Raw genomic sequence first — 26,645 nt, forward strand, 5'->3', positions numbered from 1 at the left:
ACTGTATTATCTCAGCTCCATACAGAAATGCTTTGAATCACAATTTAATGTTATGTTCTAGGATTCCATTAAAAAGTGTCTACTTGAAGAATGTTCCTTTATCTTTCATAAAGTGATTGTTAAAAATACTGATCTCTATGTTACCTACTCTACCTGGCATAAACATACATATACATGCTATCCTATATAATAAAAGGGTAATATGCATATTGACCCTAAAGGTGGAATGACCAGAATGACTGCTGGACCAGTCACTATGAGGCACACTGACCACCTCTCAGTCCCTTCCCCCCACCGTCAGGCACCAATCACCTGGTGGCAAATGAGGAACTGGGGGTGAATGGTGGAAGGGAGCGGGGCCAGCTGTGGGCAGCTGGGGAAGATGGCCCTGATCACAGGCCAGGCATAGGGAATGTACCCGGGCACAAATTTTGTGCACTGGGCCTCTAGTGTTATCTATAATAATAAAAGCCTAAGCGACCATCGCAACTGAACAGATGACCGAATAGGCTGCGTGGGGTGACTAGGCCGGCAGGGGGGTTAGTGAGGGACAACCAAATGACTGAGCAGCAGGCTGCATGGGGCGACCAGGCCAGCAGGGGGGTTAGTGAGGGGCGACCAAATGACTGAACAGCAGGCTGTGTGGGGCGACCAGGCAGGCAGGGGGGTTAGTGAGGGGCGACCAAATGATTGAGCAGCAGGCTGTGTGGGGCGACCAGGCAGGCAGGGGGGTTAGTGAGGGGCGACCAAATGACTGAGCAGCAGGCTGTGTGGGGCGACCAGGCAGGCAGGGGGTTAGTGAGGGGTGAACAAATAACTGAGCAGCAGGCTGCATGGGGTGACCAGGCCGGCAAGAGTGTTAGTGAGGGGTGACCAAACAACTGAATAGCAGGCTGCGTGAGGCGACCAGGCCCGTGGGGGGGCAGTTGGGGGTGACCAGGCCAGCAGGGGGGAGCAGTGAGGGGAGACCAGGCCCACGGGGGGGGGGGGGCAGTGAGAGGTGACCAGGCTGGTGGGGGGGCAGTTGGGGATGACCAGGCTGGCGGGGGCAGTTGGGGGCAACCAGGCCGGCAGGGTAGACAGTTAGGGGTGATCAGGCAGGCAGGCAGGTGAGCAGTTAGGAGCCAGTGGTCCCAGATTGTGAGAGGGATGTCCGATTGCATCCGGCAGTCGGACATTCCCCGAGGGGTCCCGAATTGGAGAGGATGCAGGCTGGGCTGAGGGGACCTATATTTCATTAGACCATGTTTCATGCACCAGGCCTCTAGTTTATTCTATAATACTGAATATAGAAAAAGTGTATCTTTTAAAAAATTTCATGCACCAGGCCTCTAGTTTATTCTATAATACTGAATATAGAAAAAGTGTATCTTTTAAAAAAACAGAATGTATATGGTTCCTTTTTTTTTTAACCCAACAATGAGAACTAAATGATCCTATATTTTCCTCCTTTGTTGGAGCTGCCAGGAAACTAAGAGTTAAATTTATTGTCCTATTAATGAAACAAATTGATTTGAAGCTTGATCTATTTATCTCATTCCTCTGTTAACTGAATTTTAATCTTTTCCTCTATTGTTTTAATATTTATTGTAATAGTCATTTAAAGGGATCATTTATATTGCAAGATATTTCAAACTGTCTTTATAGGAAGGCATTACTTTATCAAAAATCTATATAAAGTGAAATCTGATATAATGTCTTATAATTTTTTTAGCCTTTAATATCTTTTGTTCATGGCTGTACTGCCAGTACTTAGAATAGTGGTCAATAAATATTTGTTGAACAGATGAATGAGTGAGTGAATTTGCTTCCCAAGTGTAAATGTGTCACGTGTGCACACGTGCGTGCACACACACACAGACACACATCCCTACTTTAGGAATTTTGTTCCAGCATTCTTTTCCTCAAGAGTCATTACTTAAATAGATAAAGCTAGATTATATGAATTCTTTTAGGTTACTAAGATGCATGAAATAGAAACACTGAGGTAAGTATATACTCCCAAGAAATAGCAGCTATGGCACATAATAAGAAAGGTCACTTTACCTGGATGCAAGGGACCTTGGAATAACAATGGTGATTCGTGTCCATTCTTCAAAGTCTCCAGTGTGATATATGGTGGGGTCACTCAATTCTCGGGCGTTTCCTTCACATCCTTTGCCTGCAGAAGCTGGGTAGCAGCCTTCTTTCACCAGAAACCAGGACATACCAGCATCATGAGAGTACTGGAGAAGAACTGGGGCAGCACTGCTGAAATGACTGGCACACCCTATGTTTAGCTATTGAAAGGAAAGGCAGAAGGATACAAAATTTTAGTTCCAAGTCACCATTTAACAAATTAGGTGCCACAGTAGCCAGGGCCCTTTCTACTGAGTTCGAATTAAATTGATAATGATAAGACCTGCAGCTCAGTTTTAACCAAGACCTTTCCATAGGTTCTGGAAATCTTTGTTTAGGCAAACAATAGGTGCTTTTTAGTAGAAAGTTGGACCCGTTGCCCACATCGTGAATTTCCTGGGATTATAGGAGGAAAGAGAGAAGCACAGTATCCGTGACGTTAAAACCTTGGACAAAAGCCAAGCTATGTTTTCTTCTCCTTTCCCAGATGGCACAAACAGAGGGAAGCAGAAGATGAAAAGCTGTCCTCTTCAGAACATGAAGGTTACCTGAAGAGAGGGCTGTCCTCTCTGCTTTGGTGGAAAAAACATCTTTATTCAATTTTCTTGCCAAAGCCCAGTAAGAAATCATTGTCAACTTAGATGAACGAGCTTAGTCACAGCATCAAATAAGCAAAAGAATCCAGAAATAAAATTAATATTGCTCTGTGCACTTAAGTAGAGGAATGTCATCATAGGATTAATAGAATTCAAAATGCAACCTAAATCCCAATGCTCTAACACACTACTTTTTTCTCGATTTTTTATCTTCTAATCCAAGCATGTCAAACTCGTGGCCCGTGGGCCACATGCCTCATTTATTTGGCCTGTGTTAGCCTTTGAGTTTGACATACTTGTTCTAATCTTTACTAAGAAGTATATATTTTGGTCATATAGTTGAAGTTATCACACTTCTAAAACTTTCCTCCTACTTTTTATTTAATGTATTATTTTATTATTATCTGCAGTTTTGCAAAAAATGTATCTTTTTTTTTTCTTCAGTTGATTTGTTAATCACCAGATAAATTCTAGGAACAATATTACTAAGTCAAAATGTAGACACTCTTTAAATTTTCTATTTATATGTGTTCATTAAAAAAAAAATATATTTTTTTATTGATTTCAGAGAGGAAGAAAGAGGGAGATAGAAAGATGAATGATGAGAGAGAATCATTGATTGGCTGCCTCCTGCATGCCCCCCACTGGGGACTGAGCCTGCAACCTGGGCATGAGCCCTGACCGGGAATTAAACCGTGACTTCCTGTTTCATAGGTCGATGCTCAAGTACTGAGCCATGCTGGCTGGGCTATATGTGTTCATTTTTAATCAATTGGTTTCAATAAGTCAATTTTATCACAACTCTGAATATTATTCCAGTTTAAGACAGTTTCTTTCCAAATTCAAAAAGTATATACATTATTTTAAATAGTTTTAGTTTATAGTTTTGATAATCATAAATGTCAAACACTCTTTCTGATATTTATTTAATTACATGCTACCTTATATGAATGATCTACTCATATCTTATTTCATTTGTTGCTGGGAGCCACCATAGAATTTTACTGTATAAGACTACAAATAAGACTAGTCAAATATTATAGAAAACATTTAAGTAGGGACTCAAAATACCACAATAATGACCAAAGAATAAAGGATGAAGGAAAGGTAGGGCCATAGACAAATAATACTGGGCCAGAGCTTGAGAAGTCAACCAGTTCGTCATTGTCACTATGCAGTAGCTTGATCCAGTCTTTCAAAAGAAGATTCCAATAATCTCCTTAAGATGGTGGTAGAGTAAGTGAAAGGTACACTCACCTCCCAGGACCAAACTGAAATCACAACTAAATTATAGAACAATCATCCTGACTAACCAACAGAAGACTAGCTGAAGAGTAGTGTTATAACCATGGATTTACAGAATAACCCACATAGAGACTGGTAGGAAGTGTGGAGATGTGAAAAAAGGCTGCGGCTGAGGTTTGGAGGGATATCTCAGCTGCAAAAGTTCATCCTGAGGAGCGTGGGGTCTCAACCCTATGCTGGGCTCCCCAGCCCAGGGCACCAGGACCAGTAAGAGGTGCCCACATAATATCCAGCTGTGAAAATCAGCAGGAATTGTGTCCATCAGGATGAGACAGAAATCCACTAGAGCAGTGATGGTGAACCTATGACACGCGTGTCAGCACTGACACGCGTAGCCATTTCTGACACGCGGCCGCTGAGGCGGCCGCATGCGAGGATGAAACATTTGCTGCTCCTGAGGATGAAACATTTGCGACTAGAGTCTTGGAGTTAGTTTTTTTCCTCAAAGTGACACACTACCCGAGTTATGCTCAGTTTTTTGGCGAAGTTTGACACACCAAGCTCAAAAGGTTGCCCATCACTGCACTAGAGACATAAGTGCCCTCTTAAAGAGCCAACACACAAAATTTCATTCGCAGTCACTCACCCTGGGCTCTGGTGAGGAAAGGTGGACCAGAATAGAGTCGAGTGAGGATAGTCTGAGGTTTTTGGCTCTGGGGAGACAGCTGAAGAGACAGCTTCAAAAATCCCTGAGCTGAGTCATTCTCCCACACCACAGACACCATCTTTCTTGGGTTTAGCATTCCCCTCTGTATGGCACCAGCCTGAGGGAATGCAATAGCTCCCACTTTCTGGACTACCTCTCGCCCCACGCTGCAGAGCTTACACCCTACTGAGGAGTCATCTGCCTTGGCCAGAGTGTAGAGGTTGGGGCAGATCCAGGGGATGTCAGTGACTGAGTTGTATGGCTTTGGGATGGGGTGGGGGCATTCCCCTACTTTTCTGTAACCTGATGGGTGCTTCCCCCATCATGGCCAAATATTGATCTGTTTGGCTTTACAAGGGCCTTAGTGTGTGATGTAAAGCCAATTAGGACCAACTTTATCACCTCTGTGGTACATTTTCCAGACTCGTTAAAGTTTCCAAATTTCCAGTTTCATTAGCACTTTCATTATTTTAATATATTTGCACATTCTGTTCCCTCTAATGGAATTTCCCCCCCTCCATTGTTCATCTAAGTCTCTGTATTTCCAGACATTTCCAATTTCAATTTCATCCACCCATCCATCCATCCATCCACCCATCCACCCACACTTTTATTCAACTAACATTTTTGGAGCACTGGCCACATGTGCTATGCTAGGTACTCCCATAGATCACAGCCTGTTTCTACTACAATAGTCCTGGGACTGCTCACTTTTCTGGTTCACTTACTAGTTTCTGGGATCCTTGAGGGCTAGAGCCATATTTTTAACCTCCATATTTCTAGCACCTAGTACCAGCACTGTGCATTTCTTTACAAATGACACAAAGTTTTCTTACAGATGCCAAATATGTTAGTTGTCAATCCCTGAATGACCCATATTACATATCTATTATTAACTAACGGTCACAAGTCAATAGTCTTCTGCTGGCGTGATCTGAGGATGGAGCTTTTTCTTAGGCATTATGCATTCTTATTGGCTGTTTAAATACTTGATACATTTAATGTTTTCTTTATTTAGATTTTATAAACTTCAATATATCATCTTGCAGACTTTCACATCTTTACTATTCTCATTTTATGACATTAAATAAAAAAAGTGTCAGAGGAGAAACAGCATAGTATGCTGGCACTGTATTTGCTATTGCTGTTATTTTGTTATCACTTTAGATAGTACCAACAAATTATTATAGAGTCATATACAGTTATTAATGGCTTTTCCATTGTAGTTTAGCATCAAAATTTAAACAGAGAAGGATAACAGTTCACTAATCAACTTCCTTGTTTATAGACCAGTGGAAATTATATGTTAGAGCTGCCTATAAACATCTGATCTCTTTAATAATTCCATTTGTAAATTATTTAGCATCTGCATCCTGCTGTTATGTAAGGACCATGTAGTTGTGCTAGTTCATTAAAACTGCATTTCTTTCGACCCCAGAATTCACCAATGGGATTTTATCATAAACACAATGAAATTTTGATTAGGCTTCTGAGATAAGAGCTTGTCAAAGTAAATACCTGCTATACATGTTGACATGTTATCCCAGTGCTGAAGAACAACAAGCTTTTAAGAGGACAATGATAAAGTATAAGTTTACAGAATCAAAGGAAGACAAATTATTTGAAAATGCTATAGTAAAAGCATAAAATAACTCACGAGTCCTAAAAGTACTAGTAAGTTGAAAGGGATAACTTATCTATTACCATTCAGAAGCATGGGATTCAGTAAGTCACCATCAGATTGAAATCCTAAGAGTCAATTTTCTTTTTAGTTCTAGTAGAAGTCCACGAGCACTTAACAAATACAATGACATAGCTACAACTTCCAGGGCTCATGAAAAAAATGATAAGCTGTTTTTTTATGGGGTGGAACTGAAAAGCTTGGCCATTTTAAGATTATTGAACTTCTGTTTGAGTCCCTTCTTTAATAGTATATGAAAACTCTGTGTTCTTTGTCAATTTCACATATAAATATGGAAGACGGAAGAGGTTTGTGCATAAGTACCTTGAACTGTAGCACGTATCCAGGTTTCAGAGTCAAATCTCTAGTTACTGCAAATCGATCCCCATCTGATTTTCCAAATACCATGGCGGACGGCGTGGCAGAGCAGAAAGTTTCATTTTTCAGCATTCCTTCGTTAGCCAACATCAACCATACACTCATTTGATTCATGGGGTAATCAAAAGCTGGCTTCTCATAAAAGTTCTAATACAAACAATACAAACAACACAGAAAGGCAATTTGACAACTGAAAACAAGAAAGGAATTTTCAGTTCATGACATGCAGAGCCATGCACCATTGGTATTTCTAGAAAATACAGCAGAATATCTAATTTAACTAATTTCTTTTTGGCCGCAATGATTTTTTTCTTCTGATTATTTAACAACTGAAAATATTTTGTCACAGTGTACCTAATTTTATAAACACACTAATAATCATGCTTGATGACTTGGCCAGACTTCATAGTTTTTTGTTTGTTTGTTTGTTTTTTACTTCTAAATAATCTGGGAACTAGTGGCATAAAGAGGTAATAAAAATTAAGTGCAAATAAAAGAAATGAAGTGCAAACAGAGAAAACTTATATTACACGTTCAAGTATGAAGCACTAAGTTCTTTAATCTCATGCACTTTTATAATTGACTTCTTTTTGAAAAAATACCTGGGGTAAAGTTGGGTTGACAACTGGGATGATGTGCTTTTGCTTTTCTGACAGAATGATGATGTCATCGACTGCCCACTGGTCATAGTCCTCCCCTGAGAACACGGGCTGCCACCAGCGGAACCTGGTGCAAGGGGTCTTGGCAGCAGTTGGAAGCTCCAGGTAGATAAATCTGCATCAAAGCAAGTCACTTACGGTTAGGAAAGGAAGGCTGTATCTTTCTTAGCAGCTGTTAACATAACAAGAATAGCAATAAGAGAAAGTTTAGTTGTGTTTGATCTCTTGATATTTTCTGAAAAATTTCTAAGTTTAATAGATCTGACAAGAGGTTTGAAGTTGTAAGCAGGTGTAGTCCTGGTCATGTGTATCCCATTTGGAATTGTAGATTTTGGAGGCAATATTTCAACTGTGTTCAATTCACTGAACAATGTCTTTTGAATACCATAATAATGGTCATAACCTTTTCAAGAAATACCTAGAAAAAACTGTTCCTGGAGAAATAATTTGAATGATTTTTAAATTGGTGTTTTTTTTTAACCAGTTTGGCACCATTACAATCCCCTCTCTACTGGACTGGGGAACCTCACTAGGTTCCATCTCCCACTCACCATCCCTGACTTTCTCCCTGGATGTTATATTTCTTGATTTACCCAGTTGCCTCGTCTTTGATTTCTGCCTCTTCAATGTGTCCTTAGTAGAAATGCTTTTGGTCAGTATGTCTATTTCTGTTATATTATGAAAAGTTATATCACATTTAAATTACTCAATGTTTTAAAACAATAAAATATGAACCCCTATTGTACAAAATAGCTATATTTTAAGTAACATTTCAAAATATATTTAATATATAAAAATTAAATCTATCTATTCTTCAGTAATAATTTTTTTTCAATAAAACCACTGGGGGGGTTCAGTAATAAAATTCAAAACAGGGACAACTTTAGTATGTTAAAGTTCAATAATGATTGGTCAACATATGTAAGAAAGACCTTTGTCTTTGTGTTAAAGTAAAAATGCAGAGATTATAAAAAGGAATACTCTATAAGTGATATTTTGAGTAGATTTTAACGACATATATAAAATATAAAGTACAAACACAAAATTTCAAAAAACTACATAACTGTAAAAGAACTAAACTTACATGTATAAATACATTGATTGCCTGGTACAGGTATTAGTATTAAACATGAATCATTTTTCCAAACTCCTTGACAGTCATTATCTAAGACATTTTATTATATATATTCCCCATTCATGAAAATAAAAACAGGGATGGGACAGTGAAAAATTTGAGAGAATCCAACCTCCACAGATTTATCCATATACTGTGTAGGACTAGCCCTGGGTGCAGCCATAAGAAGACTTTTGAAAAAATATATAGCTTACTATTATATATAAAATATGAACATATTTTGTGTGTGCATTAGAAAAAAATCCAGAAATGCTTGGAGTAGCCCTATATCACAGAGTTTCCTTGGGCGGGGTCGGGGGTGGTGGTACGGGGAGTGGGGGGAATGGCCAATTGTCACACTTTTATTCTAGTCACATTTTTCTCAAATTCTTTAAAAGTTCAAATGTGACTACAAATGCTTTCTGTCCAGGAACTTAAATGAAATGAAATGTTTATATATCAGGCTATCATTCATACCAGATATTTATGATTTCGTCTATTTTTGCAAAAGTTAACGACATTTTGGAAACCTTCAACAACAGTATAATCTTTACGTTCCTGGAAACCACTGGGAGGCCATCAGGGTTTGGTTACCTGGGTTTGCTGAAGTCTGAGAAGTACATCTCTGCCAGTAGGTGCCACTGGATGCCCCCGTTGTTGCTGTACTGAAGGAGGACGCCCTCCTCTCTGCTGTCGGGCTTGTTGCACGCAGCACTCTCGCCGCCTATCTGGATGTAGAACTGGACAAAGTCCACCCAAGAAGTATCCAGATCCCAGCTCACCAGCTGTCTTTTCCCAGCCTTGCCAAAGGACAGAAACACCACAGGTTCAATTATCTGGGAGCTCCTAGGCATTTTGTTGTTCTAGTTTTAAATTCATATGAGCATGCTAGCACTATATGGAGACGATTTTGTCACCATTTATTGTTGAAAGGAGCAGTTACGCCATTTAATTGTCTCTGCTTTGGTTCTGGTCACTGTTTCTCAATACATTCGATTAGTCGCTATATTACTAATTGCTAGACCTGGTTATGAGATCCTCGGGAACTGCTAATTACACCAAAAAGTATTCAAAAGTCTTTAAAAATAAAATAAAATTAATTTAAATGAAAACACTTCCAATCTTTGTTTTGTGAATCTCCCCCAGGCAGAGTACGGGAGAATTTGATACTTTGAGATAAATTGGAGCTGGGTTTGAATCTCAACCCCATTATTCATGCTGTTCATTAGCTGTGTGACCTTTACTTTCCTCAAAGGTACAATATAGCAACAATACCTTCCTTATAGGGTGTCGTGATAATTGGATGAAATAACATTTTGCATGAAACTTGCCTAGCACACTAAGTGTCTTCCCGGGAGGTATGCCGGGACCTCCTCCATTTTGGGAATAAAAGTGAAACAGGCTTAAGATAGAAACTTGACAAAACAAAAGAGTACTAGAGTCTCTCAGGCTCCCAGTCAGTGTGTCTGTCTCTGTCTGTCTGTCTCCCACATGAGAGAGATTGGGAGGGACCATTTAAATACGTTTTTGCCACCACTACATGGCCTCTTTGTGTCTTAAATATGTTAAAAATTCCATCAAATCCAGCAACTTATTTCCTTACTTAGTGTGTCTCCTACATGTTACAGTCCTGTTGTAAGGTGTTAGATAGAAATTGACAAGGTTTGTCATGATTGCTGTTGTGTGTAAATAGGTTTGTGCTAATGAGATTGGGGGAAAAAAAGGCTTGATCTTCTTCCACCCAGACTGAACTGGTCTCAGAGAGCTCCTAAGAAGTTCACTTAAAAACTGGCAAGAAACACTGAGATAGGATACTCAGTATAGAGAAAAACACCCCTCACACTTATAATTTAAACCCTACTCAAATTCACTAAGTTAATTAAGAAAGGGTTTCAGTTATGAGTCACAGGGAAATACTTGGGGCTAATTAAAAGAGTACATTGTTACTGAAAAATCTAAAGCCAATTAAGAGATTCCCAACCCCCTCAAAAGGAGGTTCCAGTGAAACAAGAACTGAAATTAATCCTGACACAGGAACTTACTATTTGGCATGCTCAATTTTAAATATGTATTTGAAGAAATCTTAAAAGTAATATGCATTTTCAGTGTGTTATATGTGCTTTTGATTTTTCTTGTTGATTTGAAGTAGTGTAAGTGTGAAATACCTCAGAGATTATTATAATCTGGCCTAGAATTTTCATGTTTTAGGATCATTACAGGAAGAGTGATTTTGAGAAGAAAAACTACAGAACCTAGCTGGTTAATTCTAATCCAGCAAACTCTTACGAAAAACTTGGCACGTGAAAGGAACTAAGCCAGAAGGATAAAGATCTAAGGTGTGAATTATAAAAAATCGTATTATCCCAATTAGTTGGTTGGAATGATTGGTCTATTGTGAAATTCACCTGCCAGTGTTATTTTTCCAGGAGACTATGGTGTTGGTCTCCAGAGGTTTTGCAAGAGTGTTTTGGGGGATTTTTGTAAATGGCGGAAAATATCGTACAAGTGCTTGGCTTGGCACTGAAGATGTTTTTTACTAGAGAATAGCACAAATCCCTTCCTTTTGTTCAGTGACTCGAAATGCTGAACATTGTTCTAAAGGAAGGAAGAAGAAAATGACTCCTGGCGCACTTTGTGTCAGAATTTAGAATTTGATGTGACACATGCTTTTCAGTTTTCCTACTACACTACGATCAGTATAGCTGGGTGTGCATGTGTAGACATATACTCACATGGAATGTGTGCGTGCATGTGTGTTGGAGTAACAGGTTAAGGATCTCCTAATCCCTGGAGTGTGTAAAATATCTTCCAATTTCCCCTCAACATTCTAGGTTAAAATAGCTTCCTGCTTTAAGGGTTTAGAGAAAATAAAACAAATTTTCAAGGAAATGTCTCCAGGCTTTAGAGCCTTTAAAATAAAACTTATAAAAACACTTCATAAAACGTCACCTTTTAACTCCCATTAAAACCCTTTAAAATCAAATGCCACTATAAAAACAAATCTACTATATTTACTTGAAAATAACCATTTCTTTTGACCCTTTTGATGTTTTTCAATTTTCATTCATTTATTCGTTCATTCACTCATTCCTTTCTTCAACAAATATTATTTGGTGCCAATTTTACAAACTCAAAAGGAGAATTAATGGAAATGTACAGTGACATTAAGGACAATTTAGGGCTGCAGACCAAGTTCTAGTCTTTGATCCCATTTAGTCATATAATCATTTATCAATTCTCCATTCTATTCAGTCTTGAGGGTATTTATTGATATGTAAATGCCTAGCACAAGGCATGCATTTGTGAGTTGTACATCTTCTCTAGTGTTGGCTCAGTCAGTAGGGATGCATCTTATTGGGCACTATGAGAATAAAAAGTTAATCTATATCTGTATAGAACACAGATGAGAAATTAAAAAAGGAAGATATCAGTGTAGTTTGTCATAGTTCCAGAAAGCTCTATGGAAGCAGCAGGATTTGAGCAGGATGTTGCAAGGTTTATATGGATACAGAGACGATCGAAGGCATAATGGTAGGCAGTGCAGACTAAGCAGACAGGGAAATTGGCAAGACCTGGGATGATTTGGAGAGCTTTTTTTTTTTTTATGGGGCAGAGGGCTCATGTTCACAAAGAGAAAATAAGTTACATATTTGGGCAGTAGTACTGGAAACCATCTTGGATATTTGTGCTGGAAAAGTGACAGGATAGAAGCATATTTCTACGGAAACCAATCGAGGGTGGTTTAAAGGTCTAGAGAACCCTTCCTTCCTTTGGGTTATTGCCTCTTCCCTATTTCAGTCAAACTGACTGGTGGGGCTGCCAAACCGTGTATCCTACCTCTGCCAAAGGAGTGACACATGATCTGGCTGTGCCAATCACAGCACACCATTCCCCAGGATACTGACTGGCCAATCAGAAACCTTCCCCAGAATTGTCTATGGAGCTGCTGAGAAAGCTTTGTGGCCTTGGTTCCAATCTCATAATGACAAGCTGACCTGAAAATAGTCTATTCTCAAGGGGAGATCTCTGTGAGCATTCTAGTTTCAGGTTCCAGATATCTCTGAGGCCAGTTCGACCTAAGCACTCCTTGTGTTTTGATTACATGAACAAATTTTCCTCCTTTTTTCTTTTTTTAAAAAAAATTATTGATTTTTTACAGAGAGGAAGGGAGAGGGATAGAGAGTTAGAAACATTAATCAGCTGCCTCCTGCACATCCTGGGGATGTGCCCGCAACCAAGGTACATGCCCTTGACCGGAATCGAACCTGAGACCCTTCAGTCCTCAGGCCGACGCTCTATCCACTGAGCCAAACCGATTGGGGCTCCTCCTTTTTTCTTATGCTAGCTTCTCTCACTTAGAATTCAGAACAGATCTGACAAAAGAGAAAAAAGTTGAAGAAAACCATGATCCTCAAATATTTTGACAAAAATCGAGGGAGAAAGCTGGATTGAGCTGGGAAAATTATTTTACTTTGAAATGCCATTTTAAGTAGTGGCAGGGCATATATAGGGAAATATTTAATGATAACAATTTGTAATTTAGTCTCATAAGATGTAATTATGATAGCTAACACTTACTGAGCTATTTCTATGTGCCTAACACTATTCTTTATTCTTTACTTGCATTAACTCACTTAACCCTCCCAATATCACACTTTAGAGTTGAGAAAATTGAGATACATAAAAATGTTATAACTGTGCAAGGTGAAACAATGATTGAGGTTTGCAGCCCAGTTACAAACCCAGGTAGTCTGATTCCAGGCATCATCTTAAACTAAGTGTAAAAAATAGTGATATATAACTTCATAGCCTCAAAATGTGTGTATACACACACATGTTATTTGGAGTGTTTGAGTACATACTGGTTAAGAATTCATAATCTTGTTTTAAAATTGATACTTAAGGGAAATACAGTCTTTCCATTTCTGCACCATTATACGGCGTATCTGGATCTACGCAATGTGTATAGTAACTTATTGACTATTCTCTCTAACAATAAGGCCCCGGGGACTTTCAATGTCAATGGATAGGAAATAATCATTAAATGGAATCCCTCACGATTTTTCTATCATTTTCTGTCTTGTTTACTTGCTGATGCTTTGTTCTGCACCTGCATCAAAACAAAACCTGTCCCTATTTTTGCATATGCATATATTAACTTGTTTGGGATTTCTGCCCAAATTCCCCAACATATCCACCCTTCATGCACACGTGTGTGCTTGTTACGTGATGAAGACTGGGACATTTCCAATCGTCCTAGAATTGGTGGCTGCGGTGCCTGCTGGAAAGAATTGGTGTTTAGTACCCCACATTCTATATCGGGGTTAGACACATTGTCAGGTTAGAGAACAGAAACTGCTTCCCCTCCAGTCCTTCTGGAGACAATCTGGAGAGATGAATTGGAGGAGGAAGGAAGAAAAGAATGACCTGCTTAAAAAAAGAAAAAAAAGAATGACCTGCTTAGACTGTAGCAAAGGAGTTGTATCCCAGTCCCCTATCCCTAACCAAGCAACATGCGTTGGAGTTGTTCTAAGAGAATCTGGCTGGCACCTCAGTCCCTAGCTGGTGTCTACTGACCTGCCTGCCTAACCTGTGCTGCCACTGGGGAAGCTGAGCACTGCCAGAGAAACTTCTATGCAGAGTCTGTTGTTATGGACTTCATGTCTGTGCACCCCAAACTCACGTTGAAAGCCCAACTCACAAAAGGATGGTATTAGGAGGTGGGGCCCTTGGCAAGTAATTAGGTTATGAGACTGGAGCCCTCATGATGGGATTAGTGATTTCATAGGAGAGACAGAAGGAAGCCTGCTTTTCCTCTCTCTGCTTTCTCCAGAGAAGACGGCATCTGCAAACTAGGAAGTGGTCCTCCCCAGACACCAAATCTGCTGGTGTTTTCATCTCTTCCCAGCTCTCAGAACTCTGAGAAATGAATGTTTGCTGCTGAAGCCACCCAATGCTATTTTTTAATGATATTTTTATATACGGTACTTTTGTTATAGTAGCCCGAGTTGACAATCCCATACCAGCAGGCACCAAATTGAGCCAAAACAGGACCCTGGATGTTTGCTCACCATGACGAGCTGATCAGTTAGGAACAGCTCTGCAACCACACCTCACCATTACTCCTCCTTCTTCCAATCATCTTCTAGAGATTAATGGGTTGACAAGTTTAATAAACACTTACAGAAGTGTTTTCTATGCACGAGGCACTGTACTACACGATTTATAACTACACTAATGCATTTAATCTGCATAATAACCCTAATGAGATAGACACCCTCATTATCTCCACTTTACAGATGAGGAAGCCAAGCCCTAGAGAAGTTAAAGAATTTGGTCAAAGTCACAGAGCTGGAAAACGGCAGTCTGGTTCCAGAGTTGCCGTTTATAATTTCTAAACTCCACTACCTCCACCATCACTCACACCTTCACCCACAGGCCTGCATGTTCACACACCCTCCAAAGGCTGGGGTGAGACGCAACCAAGACCCTGCCCTACTCAAAGACCCCAAGACACAAGACTGGCTGGCCCTGGAGGAAAGCAGTAAAATTTAAATCAGGTACAAGAGGGGCAGGGTTTTAAAACTGGCCTAACCTAGATTTGTAGTAACTAAGAACAATCATAAAGCTATAAAAGTTCCCCAGATGTAGTTAAGGGATAGGAACTTAACAAAGCCAAGTTAAAAGCAGAGAATGTGGGGAAAAATAAAATCATCTCATATCTATACCTTCTGAGTCTGGACTGCTCCATAAATCAGTTACATATTGAAATAGCCATTGCCCTGATCATTGTTGTCATGCCTTAGTCATGACTTAGTCAGCACTTTTCTCTGCTCTTAGTCATACCTTGCTGAAATACAGAGATGATCCAGAAGAGATGACCCCACATCCTTGTTCTGGCTTTACAACTTCTCCCCCAATAACTTCTTGCCAGTCAGACTCCCAACCATTCTGGTTCTCAAAATCTGACATAATTGTAGAAGGAAGAGCAGCTTCCGGGTGGCATTCAGTGCCTTGATATCCCTGGTCACACCTAGAGAGAGGAGGGTCAAGTAAACAAGTCATAGTTTCATCTGTGAGTGCCATGGCCATGTGACCTGCAACATTTCCTATGTCTCACTTTTGCTCTGGGCTTCAGCAGTCACGTGGGATTTTTCTCTACAGTGTTAATCTGTATATGCAGTCATAACAACCTTCAGTGTTGTACACCACAAAACAAGGAATAGAATCTTTTCTTACAAGTAACAATGCTGTAACAGGGAACTCTAGCACCAGGTAGTAATGAAGAAGGATATGAATGTCTGTGTGTGCATGCATGTGCACGTGTGTGTGTGTGCATGGTGGGGGTGGGGAGAGGGAATAGTGGGATTTTCCTGTAGCCTTAAAAAGTCACATATAAATGTTTGCTCAACTAACATGTAACTCTGGCCACGTTTTCTAGTTCCTCTTTCTGAATAAATTACATGTCTTCTAGAGTTTTTAAGTATTCAAGTGTGTTCCTATCTCATCCTCATTATCTATAATCACCATCTCCTCTTGTATACAACTTTGAGCTTCTGGTGAAGTGGGTAGGACAGCCTGTAGCAGCTGTCTGACTAGTGCTTTAAGACTGTCAGGGCAAAGAAGAGAAACAATCGCAAGGCTCTTTTAACTACCAATGAGAACTTTGGAACTAATTAATAAACTGAAGTTTAGACCCAAGAGGCCTTGGTTGAGGTGAGATTTCCAAGTTTAAAATGTTTGGCTTTGTACTAATTTATATGTAACAATATCTTTACATCTACAATAAGAACAGAGAAGAGGGCCCATTTTCTTTGGGCTATTTCATTATTTATCAGTCTATCCACATAACTAATGACAACTGCATTTGGGTCCCTATAAAGACAAATCCTGGGAAGCAGAAGCTCAGTCCCACTTCCTGATGCGTGTACCTGCACATGCCATGGTCACAGGAGCCGTGCCCGCTGCACATGTTTGGGCACTGCTGGCCAATGTAGATGCTGTCCAAAGCCCACTCGTCCTGGGTTGTGTAATAGCTCTGACTCCAGCGGAAGCGGGTGGCACTGGACCTAGAAATGGGACAGTCATAAAAAACAGTATTGTAACTGACATGTAGTAGTACAGACAAAAAATATCCAAGTTCAAAATCTTTCAGATAACCAACTTTCTGGAACTTGTATTTGGCTGCTAATCATTTTTCTGTAGTTCAATTTCAAGTCAACTACCACCCAATTCAATAATTTTATCATAAAAGGAAATTAAAAAGAAATCTCCTTATTTTGTATATACCTTAGTTTAATTTGGGACATTTTATTTTAATTGAAGACATTTTAAAGAAAAAGAAAACTTCATATTTTTTTGTTATAGTTAATTAGAGATTTGATGCTAGGAAAAGAAACAAAGTAAGATATTTAAGAAAAATAAAGGTATATACTAAACAGCTTCTCTTTTACAGATGAAAATGTGAAGTGTTTAACTCTAAATGGTATTTAGAGTAATACCATTTCTTACACTAAACACACGAGTAGTTATTGGAAGACTTCCAGTTACCTCTTAATAGAAAACTAAAGTTTTCTTGGAGTTATTGCTTTGGGGTTGAGGGGACATGTGGCAATGTACTATATTGCAAGTATAGCCCTAGCTAGTTTGGCTCAGTGGATAGAGGGTCGGCACAAGTGTGAACAACTAGGCGCTAAATTCTGCTTATTATTTCTGAAACATTAACTTGTTTAGGTTTCATGGACAAGCTGATGTTAAGTAGAGATAAGAAGTTGAACAATCTATTAGAGAAACACTTGGGACCTTAATTCATTTAAACCCGATATAAAGTCTAAATAAGATAATATTTTGAGAGCAATGTCAAAGGTTTTCATTCTTTGATTATCACAAATAATTTCTTTTAAAATTGCATCATATTTTTCACCTCTGGGAATTTTCAGGGACCCATAATTACTTCTTTTTGGTCAAAGTGAAAAATAAAAGGAAAAAATTGCAGAATTAACGTGCATGCTCAGTTCCATTGATTAAACCTTCCCCAAGCACGCTATCTACAGATACACTTGATCTTAACGACCCTGAATAATCCATTAAAGTCTACTGCATCAATTACCCACATATTAAATACTCCCTAAGTACATAACAGACTGTGAAAATCCAGACTAAGCCCTTACTGTTTGTTTTACCAATGATCTGTGGCTAATAGGTTGCATTTTCATTCCTAGTAGGATAATTCCAGATTCACTGAGATGCACCCAGTACACACAGGCTTGCTGCATATCAGAGTCATCGTGGTACATACAATAGTACAGATGCAACTCCTCTATGGAAATAGTTTATATTTGTAGCCTAACAACCATTGCAATTTATACAATCCTATTAAGAAATGGTTTTTAGAAAATTCTACTATAAAATAGGTACATATTCTTAGAGCATAGAGCCCTATAGAAAGGAAGTAAATTCGGACTTGTGCATCAGTGTCATGAAAAGGAGAGATGACTATATTCTTTTATGATTCATTATAATCTGAGTCAAGTCTAGGGCCACAGGAGATTAGACTGTGAACTCTTTTGGGGAGAGGTATCTTTTGTCTCAATAGTTTGCACAGGAACAGAAAAGAAAAAACACACACAGGCGTACAAAAAAGGTCTAAAAAAATGAATGGATGAGTAGAGCGACAGGCCAAGAAAGGGCAGCCTGTTTCTGACTTCTGTAGGCAACGAAGTGAAGAATGTTCTAGGAGTTAGGAGACCTGACTCCCAGGATCTTCGCTCTGTAATTTATCATCTGTGTGACCTTTGGTGAGAAATGTAAGCCTTCAGGGGCTTCTCATTCCTCACCTCTCAAATAAAGGACTTGGACAAACTGATCGCTAAGATCCCTTCCAGCTCATAAATTTAGTGATTACTTTGGTGGTTTGTTCACCAAGTTTATTTTCTTTATAGTCACATGCCTACATGAAAACCGTGGCATGCATTATTTTGAACTTTTGATATTTCAAACCTTAAAATGGGGTTGGAGGATTTCAGAAACCTGTCCTAGATTTCCCAGTTTATTTATGCTTCTAAATAGTCACATGTAGACACATTCCAAATTCTTTTTCTGATTATACTGATCCTTATAAGTGTCCTATAAACTCTTGAAAAAAGATGTTTTCTTAAAATAAAAAGCTTAAGCCCAGCTGGTGTGGCTCAGTGGTTGAATGTCAACCCATGCACTAAGAGGTCATGGCTTGGATTCTGGGTTAGGACACACGTCTAGGTTGCAGGCTCGATCCCCAGCAGGGGGCATGTAGGAGGCAGCTGATTTATGTTGATGTTTCTCTTTCATTGATGTTTCTATCTCTCTCTCCCTCTCCCTTCCTCTTTCTCTAAAAGTCAATACAAACATATTTAAAAAAATAAATAAAAAGCTTAAAATGGATTATTCCATTTAAAATTAAAATCCACAGTTTAATATGTTGATGTTAACAGAAAAGGAAGCAAAAAGAGGTCAAATATTGGGTTCATATTTAGTGAGAAAAAAAATTAGTCCTCTGAGCAATCTCTAGCTGGTCACATGTGAGAACACAAGGTGTGATATCACTGATTTGCAGCTGCATCACTGATAAAAAATGCCCTCAATACAAATATTTAATTCACCAACTCTCTCTTTATTTTTTTCTCTCTCTCCCTCTCTCTCTGTCTCTCTGACTATCATATTCTTAGGGAAAAAAATCTCTTTGGATTGAGCCTGAAAGTGGGACTACTGCTCTGTGGATCATGAAAGGAAGCTGATTTACATTTAAAAACCAAACTTTACGGATTCCCCAAAGCAACAAAACTTGACAGTCTTTCCTTCATTAAATTTCCCCCATATAAACTTCTAGACTGAACTAAAATAACTCTGAGTCATCTCTTGATAGTTAGGTAACCTGAGGAATCAAGGTAAATGAGGGCTGACTAAATATTATATTTTCCACCTTCAGAGTTACTGCAATTACATTTACCCAATTATTCTGAAACTCATTCAGGCATTAGGTGTTGATTTGTTTATGAAGTCAGCAACTGACAGCTGCTCCTGTCTCATTAGGCCCTGTTCTTATGTAAATGTCTCTCATAAAAACAAAATTAATTTTCATTGGGTAACAAATGCTCAGTTCACATACAATAAAATTTCTCTGAGCAGGTGTATACATATTCAATATTTCCACTCTAAGTTGCTCTATCTAGAATATTTTCTGAAGTTAACAGATCTATGATAATGCAGGGACCACATTTGCTTGTATGCGTTCAACTTATAGCTGCATATGCTTGAATCAAAACAGTAGAACAAAGATTTGCCAAAAGGAATACTGCTTCAGACTAAACTACACTCCCTTTCCCCAATGCTTGAGAAAAACATGCTATTTTCAGAAGTTTCAAATGAATATTATAAATAATATTATCAAGAATGCCAAGGAGAATAAATGAACTTTATCCTCATAGCAGAGCTTTTAAGCATTATAGATCCAAAACAATGATAATAGCCAGTTGAGCTTTTTTTTGAAATATGGCAATAATGTTTAGTTTAAGTATTAGTCAGTAGAAATATTAAAATAAATACCTTATAGGGTTGTTTGCTTCCAAAAAATATTTTTACTCTCTTTACCCAGAAATTTGAAGAAAATTTGGAAAAGCAGAATTCAATTATCTAGTAGAATTCAATTATCTAGTAGAGTAATAATCTAGTAGATTTATTTTCTGTTTGCAAAAAGAGATGCTTTGTAATAAAACATCTCTTTAGTTCACTTAGGCATATTGAATTAAATTCCATTTAATTTTCCAACATTTAATGAGCACCACAACTACATAGCAGGCACTGTGTAAGAACAAAACAGTTAAGGGTCAATTAATATATTTCCTCATAAGTGTCTAATAAACATTGATGAGAATTGATCTTTTCTGACTACTATGCTAAAACTTTTAGCTCAGTGGTCTATCTTTTAAACTAAGAAATAACAATGCAATATACACTCTGAGTGTAAAATACTCTACAAAAAGGTTTTTTTTAATTAAAAAATTTTTAAATTGGTTTTAGAGAGCAGAAGGAGAGAGAGAGAGAGAGAGAGAGAGAGAGAGAGAGAGAGAGAGAGAGAGAGGAGTGAGAGAGAGAGAAAGAAACATCCATCGGCTGCCTCCTGTATGTGCCCTGACATGGGATTGAGTGCATGGGACGATGCTCCAACCAACTAAGCCACACTGGCCAAGGCTGCAAAGTTTTTGCTTTTTTTAAAAAAAAATAAAATAAAAATAATACTTTTTGGAAATAGCTTAAATTACATTAATTAAAAATAATGGTTTGTGGAGTGATGCCAGAAGAATGGTGGTGTGAGAGCTTCCTCTTCTCTCTCCCCTTGAAGTTGCAACAAGTTGAATAGCTAGAATTCAACAAAGGATTCCTGCTCCACACACAGACACTGCTGAGAGATCCCATGCACTGAAATATCTGAAGGTACGCAAATCAGAGCAAACAGGGAAGGTGGGTAGGGAGAAGAGCAGATACTGGTGCCATGGAGGCAGCTGTGACCTCACTGTCAGTCTCGAAAGAGGGGAGGAATCAGGTTGCTGCCTGTACTCGCTGCTGCCCCAAGGAACAGAGATACAGTGAGTGTTTGTGTGCTGCAGCTGAGCCCAGTGAAAGTGCACAGGTGCCATGGGGCTGTCTGGTGGCCCTACAACCTCCCAGAGCTAGAGTGGGTGTCAGGCTACAGAGCATATTATCTGCAGCCCTGAGAACTGGAGAGGCAGAAGCATTTTTCCCTGAGTGGTGGGCACACCCTGTGACGGATGGAGATACAGGTGCGGCAGCAAAGGTCTAGCAGTGGTCATTGCTGAGAGGAGAACAAAGCCATAAACGCAGCCGCTGGCCTCTTACAGCTCACTTTACTCCAACCCACCCTTGGCTGCACTGCCAGCAGCTTCTGGTTGCAGAGGACAGCGTTGAGATTGGAATCCCATCACCCACCACATTCCCCCATGGGGTTGGTGCCCTGAGACTGAGGTGAACTGGCCATAGAGGAGATGCCCACCACCTCAGGGAACACAGGACATTTTCCACTGCCTACCAGAGACCCCAGAAGCCGGACAGTGTAATAGAAACTAAAACACTGCACTTCAGTGCCACCTTCTGGTAAACAAACAAACAAAAGGCTTATTCTTATCAACCTACTAGGGAAGTGCCTCTCTTACAAAAAAAGTGTATTTCATTCCCATAGATGCCCAGTCAACTTTGCAGTCCTGGCCAGTGTGGCTTAGTTGGTTGGAGCATCATCCCATGCACTCAAATGAGGTGAGTTCAATTCCCAGTCAGAACACATACAGGAGAATAACCAAGGTAATGAGGCAGCTCAGAAAGAAAATAAAAAATCTCCAGAAAATAAAGTTAAAGGCATGGACATAATGACAGAGAATTCAAGACTGCAGTTTTGAAAAAACCCAACGAGATACAAGAAAACACAGAGAAATAGTTTAATGAACCCAGAAAGAAAATGTATGATCAAAAGGAGGACTTTACCAAATGGACTAAAACTTTTACAACAAACAAATAGAAATTATGGAGCTCAAGAACTCAATAAAAGAGATGAAGAATGAACCAGTGAGTTTAGGAAATAGAGCTGACCAGAAGAAGGAGAGAATTAGTGATATTAAATATAGAAATCTAGAAATGATGTAGATGGAAGAAGATATCTGAAGCAATAAAAATGAAAGAACTCTATTATCCAGAGAACTATATAATTCTATAAGAGAGTGAAATATTAGAATAATGGGTACACCTGAAGGGGAAGAGAGAAGGAAACAGTCTATTCAAAGAAATAGTTGACAAGAAGGTCACAAATCAATAGAAAGAGCTGGATCCTTGAATCCAAGAAACAAACAGAACACCTACTAATTATCTCCATCCCAAAAGGCCTTCTCCAAAACACATTGTCAAAAATTAACTCAAAGAAGGAATTCTCAAGGCAACCAGAAAAAAGAAGATGGTAACATATAAAGGAAATCCCATTAGATTATCATTGGATTTTTCAGCAGAAATTCTATAAGATAATGGAGTGGAATTAAATATTCAAATAATTGAAAAAAAAGAAATTACCAGCCAAGATTAATATATCCAGCGAAGTTATCCTTTAGATATGAAAGAGAAATAAAGGCTTTTCTAGGAAAAACTACATATATGTGGAAATTAAACAACATGCTACTAAATAACAAATGTGTCAACGAAGAAATAAAAGAATAGATAAAAGATACATAAAGAAAAATGAGAATGACAATATGACATATGTCTATCTCAAGAAACAATAAAAATCCCAAATAAAGAACCTAACATTACTTCTTCAAGAACTAGAAAAAGAACAAATGCAGCCCAAAGTAAACAGAAGGAAGAAAAAAATTAGAGAAGAATTAAATAAAATAGAAAACAAAAAGACAATAAAAAATTAATGCAACAAAGAGCTGGTTCTTTGGAAAGATTAATAAAATTGACAAACCTCTGGCTAGAGGAGGAAAAAAGAGAAAAGACTCATATAAACTAAATCTGAAATGAAAGAGGAGAGGTTATCGCACTCATCATAGATAAAAAGGATCATACTACAATCCAATGAAAGACTATATGCCACAAAATTCACTAACCTCGAATAAATGGACAAGTTCTTAGAAACATATAACCTTCCTAGACTGAATGATTAAGAACTGGAAAATCTAAATAGGCTGATCAACAATGAGGAAAATAAAACAATTATCAAAACCTCTCAAAAAAAAGTAATGCAAACCCCATGTAAATCCAAATGGCATTTAAAAAAAATTCTCATCTGAGGATATGTTTTATTGATTTTAGAGAGAGTGAAAGGGAGAGGGAGAGAGAAAGAGAGAAACATTGATCGGTTGCCTCCCATATGTGAACCGACCAGGATTGAACCTGCAACCTGGGTATATGTCTTGACCAGGAATTGAACTCACAACCCTTTGGTGCAGGGGATGATGATCCAACCAATGAAGCCACACTGGCTAGGGTCCATATGGCATTTTAAAAAGAAATACAAGAAAAAAATAATCAGATTTGTATTTAACCATAAAAGACCCCGAATAACCAAAGCAATCTTGTGAAAAAGAAATGAAGTGGGAGGTATCACCTTCCTCACTTCAAATTATTCTACAAAGCAATAATAATCAAAACAGCATGATATTGGTAGAAAAACAGACACACAGATCAATGGAACAGAATTGAGAATACAGAAATAAATCCACAAAGGAGCCAAAACCATACAATGGAGAAAAGAAAGCCTCTTTAATAAATAGTACTGGTGCCTTGGCAAATATTTCTCAGTGGTTAGAGCATCAACCTGCCAAAGGGTCATAGATGTAATCCCCAGACTCACATTATGTTTTTCTCTCTCCCTCTCTCCTTTCTATTCTCTCTAAATATCCTCGAGTGAGGGTTAAAAAAACAGTGCTGGGAAAATTGGAAAGCCATATGCAAAAGAATGAAACTAGACTACTGTTTGTCAGCATATACAAAAATGAACTCAAAATGGATCAAAGACCTAAATATAAAGCCTGAAACAATAAATTACATAGAAGAAAACATAGGCACTAAACTTATGGACCTTGGACATTGAGAATTTTTATGAATTTGACTTCAAAAGAAAGGAACGTAAAAGCAAGAATAAATGAATGGGACTTATATCAAAGTAAAAAGCTTCTGCACAGCAAAGAAACAGTAAAAAACAACAACAACAACAACAAAAAAAAAAAACAAAAAAAAAAGGCTACCAACTGATTGGGAGAAGATATTTGAAAACAACAGCTCCGACAAGGAGTAATATGCAAAATTTAAAAAGAACTCATACAACTCAACATCAAACAAACAATATAATTAGAAAATGGAAGAGATCAATCAAAGGACTTGTATGCATGCATATAAGCATAACCAATGGACGCAAAACTCTGGGGGGTGAGGGCATATATGGGAGTGGGGTGGGGGGGCAATGGTAAGATATGTACACATATAATACCTTAATAAAAAAAATTGGAAAGAAAAAAAAAAAAAGAAAAAGAAAATGGGCAGAGGACCTGAACAGACACTTCTCCCAAGAAGATATACAAATGGCCAACATATATATGAAAAGATGCTCAACTTCACTAGCTATTAGGGAAATGCTAATCAAAACTGCAATGAGATACCACCTCACATCTATTAGAATGGCTATTACCAACAAGACAAGTAATAAGTATTGGAGAGGTTGTGAAGAAAAAGAAACCCTCATTTACGTTGGTGGGAATGTAAACACTTAAGTCATTATGGAAAATAGTACGGAGGTTCCTCAAAACAAAACAAACCAGACCTCAGTATGGTGATTACCTGAGAGAAAGGAGGTGGGGAGATGTAGAAGAGGATAAAGGAGGCATAAATGGTGATGGAAGGAGACTTGACTTTGGGTGGTGAACACACAATAAAAATCTACAGATGATGTATTAAAGAACTATACACTTGAAATCTATATAATTTGATTAATCAATATAGCCCCAATAAATGTAATTAAAAAATTTTAAAACAGAATACAAAAAACCAATTAAGAATAGAGTTACCATATGACCTAACAATCCCTCTCTGAGTATCTACCCCCAAAATTTGCAGATATTTATTGGTAAAGATATATGTACCCCTATGTTCATTGCAGTGTTATTCCTGATGACCAAGACATGGAAATAACCTAAGTGTCCTTCAATATATGAGTAGGTAAAGAAGATTCTTTATGGAATACTACTCAGCCTTAAGAAATGATATAATACTGACATCTGTGACAACATGGATAGATCTTGAAAATATCATGCTAAGTGAAATAAATCAGACAGAAAAAGTCAAGATCTATATGATTTCACTCATGTGGGATATAGAACTAAAAGTAAAAAATGAATAAACAAGACAAACAAAAACTCATAGATACAGATAACAGTGTGGTGGTTACCAGAGAGAAAGGGGGTTTGGAGGAGGTAGAAAGGGTAAAGGGGGTCAAATACATGGTGATGAACACACAGTGCAATATACAGATGATGTATCAGAATTGTACACTTAGAACCTATATAATTTTATTAACCAATGTCACCCCAGTACATTTAATTAAAAAAGAATAATAGTTTATAATGTTTTGGGAAATGAAAAGACATCTCTAAAATATACTATTAATATTATCTTACCATCATAATTTTGAAATTGCACCCCACATATCAATGAACAAAAATTAGTGTTTTTTTTTAAATAATGAGGACAATATACTTAATGGTGAAATAGTAAAAAGAATAAACATTTGTAGCTTAGTACCAAGTTTGACCAGTATTTCAATTATTTAATGTGTTGTTTTTGTATCTTGATAGAAATACTTGGAATAGCATTGAAATGAAATATATCTTGATTATATTCCCAGCAGTAGACGTGAAAAAGTAGGATGTTAGAGAAAGAGGTGACTTGTTATGCAAAGCATGAATAGAGTATACAGAAAATGGCTCACAGTTGGATATAAAGAAATCTGTGGAAATCAAATTTCAAGCATCCCACTGACATAATGATGAATCTTTAAAAATCATCATGAAGGCATTCTTATATAATGCTGTAATTCAATCTTCAACTAAAGGTGGTATAATAATTCTAGGTTATTATCTAATCAATTTTTGTGTGTGTAGAGCCTAACTTTTATATAAAATAATCTAAGAAGGGTTTATTTAGCAATTTCCTCTGTACAAAAGGACTCTGGGAAGGCAGATACCATCAAAAAAATAGAATCCCTGTCTCTTTTATGCTTTTTCTATTACACAAATCACAGAATCATAGTCTTAGAACTGTGAGGGACCTTTAAAATCAACTAATTAAACATCTTCATTACATGCATAAGGAATCAAGTTTGAAGAGGTTGTGAATAGTTAAAATCATGTGGTTAATTGGTCATTGGCAGAGACATACTGAGAACTCAGGCCTCCTAATTTCTAGTCCAAAGCTCCTTCTTGGGTGAGCTCGTCCTGACCCAGCGCTTTAAATAGTAAGCATAGCGTTTAACTCTTCAGCCCAAGCCTTGTTTCTGAGCTCTAGACTCATAAGTCCATTTCACTTCTTGACAGTTCTGCTTGGATAGATAAGCATCTCA

General features: G+C 38.1%; 1 protein-coding gene across 1 annotated transcript in view; it reads right to left on the reverse strand.

The window, feature by feature from the left end:
* Positions 1–26,645, reverse strand: part of RELN (reelin) — a 449,067-nt gene that overhangs the window by 99,129 nt on the left and 323,293 nt on the right. Inside the window, exons 23-28 of the mRNA XM_079785901.1 lie at positions 16,429–16,566; positions 15,344–15,530; positions 9,092–9,297; positions 7,327–7,498; positions 6,671–6,871; positions 2,047–2,279 (exon numbers count right to left, since the gene is read on the reverse strand). Of these exons, the coding sequence (XP_079642027.1) occupies positions 2,047–2,279; positions 6,671–6,871; positions 7,327–7,498; positions 9,092–9,297; positions 15,344–15,530; positions 16,429–16,566 (1,137 nt within the window). The remainder of the gene's footprint in view (positions 1–2,046; positions 2,280–6,670; positions 6,872–7,326; positions 7,499–9,091; positions 9,298–15,343; positions 15,531–16,428; positions 16,567–26,645) is intronic.

The sequence above is a fragment of the Cnephaeus nilssonii genome (genome assembly GCF_951640355.1).
Source record: "Cnephaeus nilssonii genome assembly, chromosome: 12".
NCBI lineage: Eukaryota > Metazoa > Chordata > Mammalia > Chiroptera > Vespertilionidae > Cnephaeus > Cnephaeus nilssonii.